The 17,010-nt window shown below is 36.9% G+C and overlaps 1 protein-coding gene across 1 annotated transcript in view; it reads right to left on the bottom strand.

Annotated features, from left to right (window-relative positions):
* The window catches only part of LOC126353899 (fatty acid synthase-like), a 416,829-nt gene that overhangs the window by 37,617 nt on the left and 362,202 nt on the right, over positions 1-17,010 (bottom strand). The window contains exon 31 of the mRNA XM_050003123.1: positions 4,685-4,955. Within this exon, the coding sequence (XP_049859080.1) occupies positions 4,685-4,955 (271 nt within the window). The remainder of the gene's footprint in view (positions 1-4,684; positions 4,956-17,010) is intronic.

The following is a 17,010-nucleotide window of genomic DNA, read 5'->3' as shown; positions in this document are numbered from 1 at the left end:
AAAAACTTGAGGTTTCAGCTAATAAGGTTTTCAGGGATATTGTGAACTGGTTTGACATAAATGGTCATTCCATTAATTACAGTAAAACAAACAATATTCAGTTTCATATAACCTCTAAAAATGAAGAACTTGGAGAAAACTTGCTGACCATCAGATGCCTAATAGTAGCAAAAAGAGTGCTAAGAGATCTACTGTGTCCAACAGAGGATCAAAAAGTTATTGTTGTAGGCATACCACACAGACATGACCTTATGAATCTTCTTGTAAGAACAGAGAAATCCAAAAAGCAAACAGGGTGTATAAAAAGAAAAGTGATCCTATTCCACTACCACTGGTAAAGGACACCTGCAAAGTATCTTCCCTGCCATGTACATCAGTTGCAGGTACCACTGATTACAAAAGAATATGTTGGGAGAGAAGAAGCTGTAACTACAGTTACAACAGGTAGAACACCCCATTGAGGAACTAAGATAATAGAAACAACAAAGCTGGCAGCATATTCAGCAACAAGTGTACCAACAGGTGATCCAGCTGTCCATTCTGCAGCAACATTTGAACTACCTACAGTGGGAACCCAGCCACTTAGATCATATCATGAACAAGAAGAAGAGAAGAGACCTCCAAGAGTAGAAGCAACATCAAGTGTAGCGGGCAAATGGAAAACAGTACCTCCTTTACGTCTAAATGATTTTTTAGTAGAAGGCAGCAAGGGGAAGAAGCCCATAAGATAAATAATGCTTGAGATTTAATAGCCTCTCCACAAAATAGTGCATCTGTAAAGAAAGACAGGTTTGATTTTATAATATGTTACCTTAATATTGAGGAGTATGGGATAAAGAATTTATTGTCAATGACTTTGGATTAGAAAATAAGTTCGATATCTTTTGTTTTAGTGAACACTGGGCTAGAGAGAGTGAACTTACATTTATTAAATTTGATAATTATAATCTAGCCAGTAGCTACTGCAGAAAATTGCATTTAAGAGGTGGTGTGGCAATCTATGTTAACAAGTATCTTAGTGGCACAGTCAATAGATTAGATCTATATTTTCTGTGTGATGAACACAACTTTGAAGCTGCTGGTATAGTAATAGACAGTTTTAAGTTAGTTGTAATTTCTCTGTACAGGTAACCTGAGGGTATAACCAATGTATTTTTAGAAAAACTGGACCTGCTGTTACATGTACTTACAGTTACTAGATGGATACATTATGATGTTGTGATAGGTGGAGATGTGAATGCTGATTTTGATGTTACAACACAAAAACATACCGTCACTGAACACCAAATCCTACTAAGACAGTGCAACTTACAGTGTTACAATAACAAGCCTACAAGAGAACATGCATGTCTTGACAATATTTTTGTAAATTTTAAAACAACAGAAGAATCATCTTGTGTGACAGTATTTCCATATTCTGATCATGATTCAGTATCTTTAAATTATACAAGCAGGTTCCCTCTTGATAAGAGTAACATAAATAAGCCTGTCCCAGAAGTTGTGGTCACTAGACCAGTCACAGATGAGAAAATTGACAGGTTTCATATGTCCCTTTCTAACAGAGATTGGTTTAGCCTGTGTTATGATGACATACATTATACTCTAAGCAATTATCTGCCAGCAAAGGTACTATTTGATAGGTTTCTTAAAGGATTTTTGGGACACTTTAATGACTGCATTCCAATAAAGAAATGCAAAGTAACTGACAGAGTCCTAAAAGCAAAAGTTCCAAATAGACAAAATACATGGTATACAAAACAGCTCTCTACTATGAAAAATCAAGTTATGTTGTTGTACAATATTTATAGAAATCTGAAAACCAACCATGCAAAATTAGCCTATGTTAGATCTAGGATTGAGTACAAAAAAGCAATTGTGGAAGCCAAACAAGCACACAATCTCAGAAGTATTGAAAAATCTACCAATACGTGCAAAGCAGCATGGACACTAATAAATACTGTTGCCAAAGATAAAAGAAGTGACAAAATTAGTATCTCTCCCCAGGAATTTAATGACTTTTTTATTAAATCAGTTGAGGAAGTAGGAAGTGTTATAATTAGACCTGAAATCTGCTCAACACCGTTACTGTCAAAACATGTTGCTAGGTCATCAACAAACACAAGTTCTTTCAATTTTTCTGAGGTCTCACTTGGTTTTGTGTTAAGAATAGTGAAGCAGTTAAAATCATCAGACAGTGTAGACATATATGACCCGTCTTGTAACATGCTGGAGAAAGTAACAGACTGTATAGTTTACCCCCTAACATATTGTAATAACAAGTGATACTGGAGGTTTTTTTTTCCCTGATGAGCTTAAACTGTCTAGGGTAGTTTCAGTACATAAAAAAGGAGATAAAAATTCTGTCTCAAGCTACAGGCCAATATCCATAGTCACAGTTTTTTCAAAAGTTCTAGAATGCATAATTTACCAACCATTATCCATTTACTTTGATAACATAGGATTAATAAGTGGATCACAGTACAGCTTTAGGAAAATCCTGTCAACCATTGTGCCATAGACAATGTTGTTAAATATATCCATCAAATATTTGAAGATAAATGCTTTGCTCAACTGACTTTTTGTGACCTAAGAAAAGCCTTTGACTGTGTAGAACATACACTACTACTAAAAAAATGGACTTTTATGGTGTTAAAGATTACAGCCTTAAGCTATTAAGATCATATTTACAAATCTGTAAGCAAGCCATCTGTGTTGGGAAAGAAATGTCCAGTATAGAACAAGTTAAGATAGGTGTTCCGCAGGGATCTGTGCTGGGTTCTTTCCTTTTCGTAATAATGATAGAATGACCTGCCATCATTTATTAAATCCATAACAGTACTCTATGCTGATGATACAACGTTTCTGAATAGCAGTAATGATCTTAATAGCCTTAAAACATGTGTTACAGAGGCAATTGAGCAAGCTTCACTCTGGTTTAAAGCAAATGGGTTCTTGCTTAATGAAAGCAAAACCCAGCAGTTGGTATTTAGTTTAAAAGACACGTTTCCATCAGATGATCCTAGTTGTGTTAAATTTTTTGGGGTATATTTGGATGATAAACTTTCTTTAAATTCACATATTAAGTATATTAGTGGTAAATTGTCTAGGGTAATATATTTGTTAAGGCGATTAATGCACTGTGTACCTAAAAATTATGTTAGAGTATCTTACTACACATTTTTCCAAAGCATCATATCCTATGGTATTATTTTATGGGGAAACTCCACTTGTGTGCATGATATACTATTGCTGCAAAAGAAAGCTATTAGGATAATTACAGGCTCACCATACAAGGCTCATTGTAAACCTTTGTTTACTCAACAAAAAATCATGACAGTAACCAACCTATATATTTACTATATTTTAATCTACACAAAAAATAACTTACCTAAAGTAAAACACAGGGCAAATATACATTGTTACAGCACTAGGACAAACAGCTGTATCTAGGTATACGTGCTGCCACAGACTGTCAAAATCAGTTAACAGTTATGAACTTATGGGCCACAAATTATTTAACAAACTTCCACAAGCTATACAAAATTTACCAGAGTAACAATACAAACAAACACTTCATGACTGGTTAGTTGTAAACCCATTCTACAATATAAAGGATTTCATGACCTGTGAAATTAAACTGTAACGTTAATAACAATTCTGTTCTTTTATAGCATGTACTGTATCGTATTATGTGTGTGACTTTGGCTATTGCTGTAATGGCTTAAAGGCAATAAAATTATTATTATTAGTATTACTTCAAAATAGCTGGTCTTACATAGAGGTAGCAAACTAAACTGATCAAGTCAAGTTCTGGATCTGTGCAAATGACTGAATTCTGCAACTCATGCTGAATGCATTATTATTAGAAATATAGAAACTATTCAATCTGCTTATTACAATTATTTTCTCCTCTCAAGAACACAAGACTGAGCATGGTACACAAGGGGGTCAATTTCAATGGGTGTAAGACTTTTAAAGCTTCCTTCACAAATTTAGTGTTTCTTACATTACATGTCTTCACAGCATAGATTACCAGAACACAAAATAAAATGTAACAATATTATTAAAAAGAATATTGCTACTCACCATATAGCAGACATGCTGAGTTGAAGATAGGCCTATCTGTGACTCAGCATCTCCGCTATATCGTGAGTAGCTACTTTTCTTTTCATAGTATTGTTATATTCCATCCTAGATTTTCCATTGTTTGAAATAAATAAAATGAACATTCTTCCAAATCTTCTTAGCTACAAGTTCCTCTACAGAGCTAAGTATTTCAAGTTTGTATTGAGGTATGACACCACTGCCTCTTTTTCTAATCCGTTAAACATACAAACTGTGCTGCTTGTTTTAGTTTCCCTTTGCATTTTGGAAATTGTTGTAGTTGCAATCACCTTGTGGTCACTCATACCAGTTTCAATGTAGACATCCTTGAAGAAGTGATGTCAATTTGTTGTTATATATCCAATAGATTTCCATCATGAGTGGGCTTCTGAACAATTTCCTTTTTTATTTAATGTTTTGATGTTAAGAGGTTTTTTACTACCACACCATTAATATCTAAGAAACTTGTATGTGACAAACACAGTAATAATATTGTGCTCTGAACCCACATGTTTGGTGGGATGACACAGAGAAAATACTATCCAATGTGTAACATGTGAAAGTAAATTTGTTAACTAACCAAGAACTTTAGTAATGTTGGTCAACAGGTCAGCACTTCTTTGATGTCCTCTGATGGAAGAACAAGTATTGATATCATTGCTGATCACCATGCATCTTGCTACACTCGCTTCAGGGTTCAGCATTAGCTTTTCAAGTTCCATCATGCAAGAGGCTATGGTTTGGTGTTTTACTCCATATAGAAATTCAATATCTGCTGCACGTCCAACATCAGCAACTGGTCCCCACTGAATAGATAAGCCAGGGAATCCACATTCTCTGCGGTATTCAACCTAAGTAATGAAACAGTTGTATGGAATAAAAAATTTGGTGATAACTGTTCACTGAGACATGAAATTGATACTGATTATATCTGATTAACATGTAAACGTAAATGCATTCAATTGGATGCCATAAACATGATCATAAGACACATGAGAGGAAAAGTTATTCAATAGTTTGTAGACTACCAGTCTGGCTCAATGTCAGTTGTATACAGAATAATTCACATCAGTTACACAAACCCCTTTTCAACACAGATGGCATTTTAACCCTTCAGGCAGGAACTCAACAGCATGTACAAGGTTCACACAGGTTCCAGATAACCTAAATACTCACTTTGCTTCATTTTCTCTTTCACTTCCACTTACAGTATTGAAGGGAAATTAATGGTTTCAAAATATTTTTTTTTTTTAATTTTCAGTTGCAAAGAGACTGCAAGAATGCATATCTAATGTTTTAAGAAATTTCACAAGGTGATTAAGAATGTAATATATTAAGCTTCAGCAGCAAAGAAGGTAGACAAATGTATGATTTTTTCCACATTACTTTTAAAAATTTGTGTAACACATATCATATATGGTTCAAACATTGCAAATATCAAATCAAGTATAATTTTAGAAAGAGTGTTTAATGAAATCATCTGGAACACTAATAAATGGTTCTGAGTCAATTCTTTTTATCTAAGCTCTGAAAAGATAAAAGGTGCATTCAAAAGGAAATGAGTCTGTATGTTAGAAATATTGACCCTGGCTGTTGAGACACTTGCCCAACTGTAACAGAAAGCAGTGAATGGCTGTCTCATAAAGTTCCTGGGGCTGTGATGTTAACCAGTTCCATACATGCAGCTGGACATCGTCATCCGAGTTGAATCATTTGCCCCTCAGAGCCTTTTTAAGGCGACATAAAATGGCATAATCACAGGGAGAGAGGTCCAGATCATATGGAGGGTGGCTGAGAACCTCCCATTTGTATTTCTGTAGGAGTGCTGCACTACTATACTGTATTGGCCATATGAGGCTTTGCATTGCCATGGAGTAAAATGGCTCCACAGGTGAGATTGCCTGGTCGTTTTGATTTGATCGGTTGGCAAAGGGGGTCAAGATTTGCACTGTTGTCCTGTGCTGCAGGAAGTGAATCAGAAGGGAGCCATCTTGGTCAAAGAAGAACATCAGCATAACCTTTCCTACACTCTTGTGGACGCCGACGTCCAGCTCTATGTGTGGAAATAGTTAACATTGCAGCCCCGGGAATTTTATGAGTCAGCCATTCGCTGCCTTGTGTCACAGTGGGACAAGTGTCTCAACAATACTTCTAACATACAGGTACTGGTTTCTGTAATTATGCTTCTGGCTCGTTTCTTTTTTAATCGCCTGTATACACCATATGCACTGAAAGTTTTAACTCTTTGTTATTATAATTAGACAATAAATTCAAATGAGAGGAGCATGATGCTCAAGCCCCTAAATAAATCAGATGTAATGCAGATGTCAAACATAGCTGACATAAAACTGAAAAAGCTAGCATTCTACACTTACTTTTGTTCTTTAATGACGTATGAGACCAACTCATCAAATCGAGCTAAAATTTGCCAAATCAAGCATTCTAAAATGGTCTTTTCAAGGAACTGAGGCTGCTAGTTATTGCTTGCCAATACATTTATACCTTAAAGAAGTTTGTCATACTTAGTACATCTAATTCTTCAAACAAATAGCTCAGTTTAGGGTACCAGCACTAGAATTAAGAATAATTTACATAAACATTTAAAGTCACTTTCATTGGTCCATAAAAGTATCCATTATTTAGAAGCACTTATTTTCAATAACTTTCCAGCAGCCATAAAAAGTTTAAACACCACTGAATATCCATTATCAACTACAATTCATTTGATAGATTTATTAGTAGAATTAATTGAAGTGTATATTACTAATAATAGCTAACAACTAACTACCACTATTATTAATAATATCAACTAAATAATATGAGTATTACATAAAATCTGACTTCTGCACATCTTGTTGCATTAATGTGATCAATGTAAATGAGTGTTGTAAACTGCTTTCTGTTTGATGCTGTATGACTTCTATAGCTTATGTATTATCTTATTTACTTCAGTGTTTATACATCTGTTAATTGCACATTTGGTGATATCTTTCAAATAAAAATATTTTTCAGATTTTTTACTTTTTCCACATCCATTAGGATCATGACACTTAGGATCTGTGGAAGGGACATTAGGATATATTAATGATAGGGAATGGAAACTCCATTTTGTTAAATTTTACAAGAGACACAAAAATCGTTTCTTAAACAATAAAGTGATACAGATAATGTTGCTACATCTGTAACTATACAGTAGAAGGCTACTTATTGAAAAATTAAAAAAAAAAATCATACACTTTCAACTGCAGATCTTATCACTATGGACCTATGAATTGAAAAGTATACCTGAACTAATCTCTATTTGATAATTGTTCCCATATTCAAATTTTCAATAAATTCCCCGCATTATATAGTGAGACAGAAATGAATGTCAGTAGTGTACCATATTATTGAAACCTTCAGCAGAAACTAACTAGAAAATGACTTAAGCTGTTGTTTTTCAGAGGTACATACAGCAGGTGGCTGCCAAATTGGTAGTACAGGCTCAATGATGACAAGAATACTTTTATTTTAGTCTCATGGTCTGCCTCATTTAATTCAGGGTTTTGAGTGACTAATAGTGATTTTGTCCTATTTGCTCCAACCTTTTGAGTTTTCATTGGATGGGGGCACTTTTGGCTTTTGTCTATATTGCTGCTGCCTGAGAGGTAAACCTTTTGTCTCTGAATTTGACTGTAGCTTAATTTCGGGCAGATTTATCACATAAGATTTTTGAAATTTTAGGCTTTTATGTGAATACAGTGTTTTATTCACTCATTCATTAATGCAATCATTCATGTTGTTCTATAGGTCCCATCATGAAAGAGAACTATCAAGAATGTAGATTAAATCAAAGTATGCATTAACAAACTGCAACAACAATGAAGAACTACTTGTTCTTCCTGAGGTAAAATTAACACCAAAGCTTCTGTTTCCTCAGTTACATTAAACAGATGCCGTTTATCTTCTATTGTTAATTTTTACATAAACATGCTGGTGCTTGTCACAAAACAACAGTGCCTCTGTGCCCTCAAGAATAGATGTCTGTGTGCAATGATCATTGTTATTTGACACACAGCTGAGGGAAAACTCCAGTTCTTTAACTTTGTTACTCGGATAATGTATGGAAGGAATGACATATATTGTCTGTTTTTAATTTTAATTTGCAGAGACTCTCAATTTATTTTTTGTACTGGGTGGAAGCATGTTGCAAATCTTTGCACCAGAAAACAACAGATTATTCTCAACCATAGAGTAAAAAGGTGAAGTCTGGATGAAGTATTTCTTCAGGCAGCTATTGTGACTAGGCAACCCATAATTAAATGAAACAGTATTAATGATTAGGAACAAATGTCATTCAGGAAATGTCCTGGAAAGTGGGTATAAGTATTTTGAAGAGGCCTCAACAAGATGTGTTATTATCCACTTTACACCGTATTCTTACAGCTCACTTTTTTTGAATGAACATCTGCTTTACTTTAGAGGTAGTCCAAGAAGATAATTCTGTATAACTTCGGGGGGTGAAAACATTATGAATAAATAAAACAATGGAAACTCCAGGTAGGAATAACAGCAATGTGGGAAAAGACTGATTTGCTACTTACCAATAAGTAGCAATCTATCCTTTCCTACATTATGAATAAATAAGCATCATATTATTACAGTTTGTGAGAGGTTCTTCTAACAGCAAAACTTCCTAAACTGTGCTTTTTGTTTAGAATATCTATCATTGGCATCACTAGAACAGTAACTCGGGATAAACTCTCTCTCTAGACTTTTCATAATAGTGCTCGTCAAATCTGTTCTTCCATGCTGCTCTTGCATATTTTATACTGTCATATAACTACCTTCCAGGTCATTGTCCCAGTATTTTCTTATACCTTGGACACCAAAAAGAACATTCTTGTTCTATCCTGGTACCCACATGTCCTGCTCGCCTCCACTTCATTTGCATATCGACATAATTTCGCCATCCGCTCTGCTTTGTTCCCTCATCCACTTCTTTGATTTCCTGTCTCTCCTATTACAGCATGCACCTCATCATTGGTCACCGAGCAATACTCATGTTTTGAGTGGTTTTGCATGAAAAATCCGTCTCACTGTAAGATGTGCAAGCTGGTAATACATATTGATTGCAGACTTATCTTTCCAGACTCATCAGAAGCTTGATGAAATAAGCAGTGCTATTGATATGCAAGCCAGAGACATAAAAAGCAATCCACCAGGCTGGTAGCCACATACCATTTACTTTTATGTAGTCTAGGTATGTATTTATACATTATATTAGTTGAGGTGTCAGTGGTGTGTGGAATGAAGTCAAGGTTGTGCATTTCATTCAAATTCAGTACAATGAACAGCTTAACATTATGACATATTGTTATATTACAATGGAAATTTATTATAATATAAACTAAAATATTATTTTTAAGAACTTTTGTGAAGTTACTCTTCAATGGAGGATGAGGAGTTGCCCAACTTAAATTTCTTCAACTCAGTCTTAAACTTCATCATGCTTCATTGTATATATATTCTGTCATGTTGTTGAATATCAGTGTACTCACACAGCTGACCCTTTTCTTTAATAATATGAGGCCTTTGAAGTCTTTGTAGAGTTTAGTTTTCATCCTAGGATTCTACATCTACATATATACTCTGCAAGCCACCATACAAAGCAAGGCGATGGTTACTTTAAACCACAACTAGTTATTCCCTCCTGTTCCACTCGCAGGTAGAGCAAGCAAAAACCAACTGTCTATATGTCTCCTTGACCAAATTTCTCATATCATATCAAAACTTCTAGGTCCCTACACCAAAAGAATGTTGGCAGCAGTGGCAGTTGGATCGTTCTGCAGTCATCTTCAAATGTCAGTTCTCCGAACTTTCTCAGTGTGTGCTTCAAAATGGGTGTTTTCTTCCTTCCAGGGATTCTCACTTGAGCTCCTGAATCATATCCATAACATCTGCAAGCTGACTGAACTTACTGGCAACAAATATAGCAGCTAATCTTTGTGAAATGCTTCAATGTCTTCTTTCAATCCCACCTGGTGCGGATCCCAAACATTTAAGCAGTACTCAAGAATAAGTTGCACCCGCACCCTACATGTGGTCTGCTTTATAGATGATCTACATTTTCCAAAAATTATCCCAATAATAAAATCATATTTCCCTGGGGCAAACACTTTTCATTATATTTTTTATGAAAGGAAATACTGGTCACAACTATGGCTCAAATGAGAAGATTTTAACATTAAAGAACCTACAAAGGACTAAATTACACTTAAAGGGCTAAATGGTACAAAAGAAGTAGGGACTAAAACTGACTTCTGCAGAAAAACATGGTTCTTAAATAGATTTTCCAAGGTAAATTGATAATGTGAATTTGCACACATTAAGGAAAAATATAGTAACCACATTTATACACTGTACTGAAATCAAGAATGTCTATAGCACAGTGTTGCTTGTCTTTATAACTCGATAATGAGACACTATTGGTGGCACTTGAGTTAACTTATTTTTGTAGTTCTGAAGGTATAAGAAATATAGCAAATGATCTCTGAGGTGCAGACGCATCTTGCGGAAATACCTTTTTCAGTGGGTACAACAAGCATTATTATTTTATAGAATAACAATATAAGGAAAAGGAAAATTGCCACTCACCATATGGCGGAGATGCTGAGTTGCAGGTAGGCATAACAAAAAGACTATCACAAATAAATAAAGCTTTTGACCAGTAAGGCCTTTGTGAAAAATAGACAGAAACCACACTACGAGCAGCAGCACCAGTGCGTGATGGGTGGCGACTGGGTTGGGATAAGGAGGAGGCTGGGGCGGGGAGGTCAGTCACTGTCCTCACCCATACAGCCCCTTCCTTGTTCCCATTCCAGCACTATACAGTTGTTGTTCCACCGTCACACCCAGTCTTTTTACTTCTCTCCTTTTCCGCTACTCCCTCGCCCCCCCTCTCCACACCTCTCCTGTGCCCACCAGCTAACCTGCAGCACTACAATGTCCGCCACCCCTGCCATACTATCCCTCCCCCTCTCCACCCCAGCCTGCTCCTTACCCCCAACCAGTCGCTACTCCCATCATGCACTGGTGCTGCTGTTCACAGTGTGGTTTCAGTTGCCTGAGTGTGTGTGTGTGTGTGTGTGTGTGTGTGTGTGTGTGTGTGTGTGTGTGTCCCTCTATGGTGAGTGGCAACTTCCTTTTTCATAATATTGTTACATTCCATCCTGGATTTTACATTGTTTTATTTTATAGAATATTCTTTTGAGGAATCCTAGATATGAAGATATGAAGAAAGTGTCGACTATTACCCTGGGGTGAGAAGTTCAAAGATGTATTGTACTGGGGAGAACTGACAAGTAACTGTGACAATGAAATATGCACCATTAACCACTTGTGCTGTAGAGAGATCATACTCAGGCTATAAAAATGTACTAACAGGCAATATAAAAAGTTTCACTACACAAAACCTATAATTGTGATTAATTATATACCAAACATAATATAAAACTTCTTGTTAGCTGTAGTTTTAGGCCACAAGTTCTGCCCATACATAGGTACACATCTTACTGTGTGTGTTTTCATGTGAGTGACACATGAAAAGACTTTTCACAGAAAAAGACTTCTCATTAAAATATTATAAAAAGAGAAAATAATTGTAGCATGAGTAAATATCTCAATTGTTTATGGTTTTTTTTTTGAGTGCTAATACAATGAAAAGTTAATTATTTATTTTCCATAAAGAACTAGAATCACTATGCCAAAATTATAATGAAATGTTCTATGTTAATATTAGTTTCTTCATATTTTATTTATTTTATTTTATACATGAAGTTCAGTAGGACCAAATTGGGAAGCAGATCTCCATGGCCATGGAATGTAGCGATATATATGAAATTACAACAGAAAAGTAGTAAGAGATAAAATAAAATGTTCATGAATCCTAAAAAGATGACAAGCTATACATTTATATAAATGCACTCAACAAAGTGACACAGGAATTAGCTTAATTTTTCAAGGTACTCCTTGACAGAATAGAAGGAGTGACCTATGAAGAAACTCTTCAGTTTGGATTTGAAAGTGTTTCAATTGCTGCTTAGTTTTTTGAATTCTTGTGGTAGCTTATTGAAAATGGATGCAGCAGAATACTGCATGCCTTTCTGTGCAACAGTTGAGATGCAATCCAAATGCAGATTGGATTTCTGCCTAGTATTAACTGAGTGAAAACTGCTAATTCTTGGGAATAAGCTGACACTGATAGCAGGAAATGACATTAAAGAATACATATATTGAGAAGCCAATGTCAGAATACCCAGCCTAATGAATAGCGGTCGACAAGAGGTTCTCAAACTTACACCACTTATTGCACGAACCAGCTGTTTTGGAGCCAAAAATACTTTTTGAGAATGGGAAGAGTTACCCTAAAATATAATACCAATATGTAAGTGAATGAAAATAAGAAAAATGGACTACTTTTCATACAAAGCTACCACTAACTTCTGAAAATGTTCCAACAGTAAACATGGCAGCATTAAGTCATTGAACAAGATCCTGAACATGGGATTTCCATGACAGTTTACTATATATCTGAACACATATAAATTTGAACTGTTGAGTCTCACTAATCATATGCCCCTTCTATGCAAGCAGAATATCAGGTTTTGTTGTGTTGTGTGTTAGAAACTGTAAAAACTGAGTCGTACTGTGATTCAGCTTCAACTTATTTTCTGCAAACCATGAACTTATGTCTTAAACTGCACTATTTGAAACAGTCCCAATGTTTCACACAACATCCTTTACTACCAAGCTAGTGTCATCAGCAAACAGAAATTTAGAAATATTTTAAAATCACCTGTAATACTAGAAGGCATATCATTTGTATAAATAAGGAAGGGGAGTAGTCCCAGGCATGATCCCTGGGCACTCCTCATTTGACCATGTCCCACTCAGACTTCACATCACAGCCATTCTCAATACTGTAGAGAACGACCAGCTGCTTGTTCTTAAAGTAAGAGGTGAACCAACTGTGAGCTACCATAATGGTACAACTTCTAGAACAATTTTAGTTATTAAATCAAAAAAGATGCCTAGTGTTTGAAACATTTTGTTTAATCCATCCAGTACCTCAAATAGAAAGGAAAATATAGCATTTTCTGTTGCCAAACCACTTCTAAAACCGACTCTACATTTGACAGCAACTTATGTGAAATGAAATGATCCATTATTCTTACCCACAGCCTTTTCAACAACCTTAGCAAGGACTGATGACATAGAAATAGGTCTAAAATAGTCTACATTATACCTTTTTATAAAGCAGCTTCACTAATAAGTACTGTAATCACTCAGGAAACTGATCATAAAATAAATAAATAAATAAAATAAAATACAAATATGGCTAAACACTGGTAATGTGTGCAACACAGTACTTCAGTATTCTCTTAGCTACTCCATCATTTTTTAGAGTCCTTAGTCTTCAGAGATTTAATTACTGACTCAGTTTCCCCCTTGTCAGTGTCACAGTGTCATGGAGGAGAATGTCAGATATGAATCTCAGGAAATCATTTTTGAATAGAGTTATATGACTCCCTTTAGTAACTAAGTTTTTATTTAATTCACCACTATGTTCAGAAAGTGATTGTTAACTTCTGTACCTATATCTGACTTATCATAACAGAAACATTTTTACTATGTACTGACGTTGTAGGGTAAGTGCCACTCTAAACTGAAGCCTATGTTTACATTTTTTGTAAATATTAAGTGGAGCCCCTTCACACTCCCAAGTGCATGGTGACCATTCAAAAAGATCTGTCATCTCTGCTTTGATTAGTATCTAACAAGAATTGTACTGAAAATGCAGTAATTTGTTTCCTCTTGGCTTGTTAACTATTTGTAACTTTCAGCAAAGCACCATGAGTGGCGAATTTTGAGTAAAACCTACACATTTTTCTTCTTTCCATATTAAAATCTGCTTCTTTTGTCAAAAAACAGCAGAGTTTACACAGTGTCATCTCTCTAACATGTTGTGCAGATGCAGTTGTGAGAGAATTCTGAAAGAGTGGTTTATTAAGTCATTAAGTGAGGAACTGAGGAAATGTAAGGTCACTAGCTCATTAAAAAAACACATCCTCATTACAAAACAAGCTTGTAATGTCTTCATTTGTATTGTTCCAAAACTCATACACTCCTGGAAATTGAAATAAGAACACCGTGAATTCATTGTCCGAGGAAGGGGAAACTTTATTGACACATTCCTGGGGTCAGAACATCACATGATCACACTGACAGAACCACAGGCACATAGACACAGGCAACAGAGCATGCACAATGTCGGCACTAGTACAGTGTATATCCACCTTTAGCAGCAATGCAGGCTGCTATTCTCCCATGGAGACGATCGGATGTAGTCCTGTGGAACGGCTTGCCATGCCATTTCCACCTGGCGCCTCAGTCGGACCAGCGTTCGTGCTGGACGTGCAGACCGCGTGAGACGATGCTTCATCCAGTCCCAAACATGCTCAGTGGGGGACAGATCCGGAGATCTTGCTGGCCAGGGTAGTTGACTTACACCTTCTAGAGCACGTTGGGTGGCACGGGATACATGCGGACGTGCATTGTCCTGTTGGAACAGCAAGTTCCCTTACCGGTCTAGGAATGGTAGAACGATGGGTTCGATGACGGTTTGGATGTACCGTGCACTATTCAGTGTCCCCTCGACGATCACCAGAGGTGTACAGCCAGTGTAGGAGATCGCTCCCCACACCATGATGCCGGGTGTTGGCCCTGTGTGCCTCGGTCGTATGCAGTCCTGATTGTGGCGCTCACCTGCACGGTGCCAAACACGCATACGACCATCATTGGCACCAAGGCAGAAGCGACTCTCATCGCTGAAGACGACACGTCTCCATTCGTCCCTCCATTCACGCCTGTCGCGACACCACTGGAGGCGGGCTGCACGATGTTGGGGCGTGAGCGAAGACGGCCTAACGGTGTGCGGGACCTTAGCCCAGCTTCATGGAGACGGTTGCGAATGGTTCTCCCCGATACCCCAGGAGCAACAGTGTCCCTAATTTGCTGGGAAGTGGCGGTGCGGTCCCCTACGGCACTGCGTAGGATCCTACGGTCTTGGCGTGCATCCGTGCGTCGCTGCAGTCCGGTCCCAGATTGACGGGCACGTGCACCTTCCGCCGACCACTGGCAACAACATCGATGTACTGTGGAGACCTCACACCCCACGTGTTGAGCAATTCGGCGGTACGTCCACCCGGCCTCCCGCATGCCCACTATACGCCCTCGCTCAAAGTCCGTCAACTGCACATACGGTTCACGTCCATGCTGTCGCGGCATGCTACCAGTGTTAAAGACTGCGATGGAGCTCCGTATGCCACGGCAAACTGGCTGACACTGACGGCGGCGGTGCACAAATGCTGCGCAGCTAGCGCCATTCGACGGCCAACACCGCGGTTCCTGGTGTGTCCGCTGTGCCGTGCGTGTGATCATTGCTTGTACAGCCCTCTCGCAGTGTCCGGAGCAAGTATGGTGCGTCTGACACACCGGTGTCAATGTGTTCTTTTTTCCATTTTCAGGAGTGTAGCATTTCTCATTTCACCAGCTACTGATGGTAGAAAATGAAGTTTTGCATAGCAACTGTATGGTAAAATACTCTCCTCTTTGTGTGCTATTATTTGGCAAAATATCATTTCAGTATCTCACACCATTTATTAAATATGTGGAATGTTATGGATATTTCACTCTGCTTTTATCACTGGTACTGCATGATACCAAATGAGTGTGCTACATCAGATCAAGATTGTGACCTCCACCCAAGTCTAAAGAAAAATTTGATATGTTATGTAAATTTCACATGCAGCAACAAATTATGTAATTTGCACCAAATGCAAAATCATAGTAATCACCATTTTCCATTGCAAACTTTTTCAAATTTCACACAGTGTGTTGCTTCCATGTAAATGTCACAATACTTATGACCATTAACGAAATGATGGGCACATCATCATGAACTTGAGATATTAAGCTATAAGTAAATTAGACAAAAATTTTCTTAAGATAGTTTCTGTAAAATCTTGAGACTGCAGGGCATGCACCTCAGTTCTATAATTGCCACCCAGCCAAAAGGTGGCAAACACTTATCGGCCTCCCCATCCAAACGAATGAATGAATTTGCTCAACACTTTTGATGAAAATTTGTCACTGCAAATCAGCCACCTTTTGCATAATACACTGTAGCTCAATTGCGACTACTTTTAACATTTTTTTTTTATAATTCCCACTTTGTTCTACATTATATTATTATCCACTAGTCAGCCACTCATGCTGTCTTTCACTGCTAGTACTCAGTTTTGAACATTCTAATGGAAAACAACTTTCAAAGAGCATGACAAATATGTTACTGAAAGCATTTCATTTATTATTTATTTTATTATAACTACAAACATCCTGCCACTCTAGTTTTTTAATTATGCTTAAAAACTCTCTGTTGCCAATGGATTAGCTTTTCCACATAGTTTGTAATTATATATAACATCTGTTTGAGTACAAAAACCTTTTCGTGATATAACTTGTGCATCATTGTCTGAAAGATCATTCACTCTTTTACTAATAGAATGTCCATGTGGCAAGGAAGTATGAATTAAAATGTTGTCTATCATTGTGCTACTGTTGCCTTGCACCCTGATTGGAAAAAATACAGTCCAAATCAGGTCATATGAACTAGGAGATCATGCAACATTCTTTTTCTTGCACTGTCACACACAAAATTAGTATTGAAGTCACCACATCCAACTAATTTTTGGCACTTCCTATAAAGTGAATCAAGAACCTTCTCTAGCTTGAACAAAAGTGCTCCAAAGTCAGAGGACCTATAAACAACTATAATTAAAAGTTTAATTTTACTAAATTCAACTG

This window comes from Schistocerca gregaria, chromosome 3 (genome assembly GCF_023897955.1).
Source record: "Schistocerca gregaria isolate iqSchGreg1 chromosome 3, iqSchGreg1.2, whole genome shotgun sequence".
Classification (NCBI taxonomy): domain Eukaryota; kingdom Metazoa; phylum Arthropoda; class Insecta; order Orthoptera; family Acrididae; genus Schistocerca; species Schistocerca gregaria.
The sequence above is the reverse complement of the archived record's forward strand: the minus strand, read 5'-3'. Positions and strand labels throughout refer to the sequence as shown.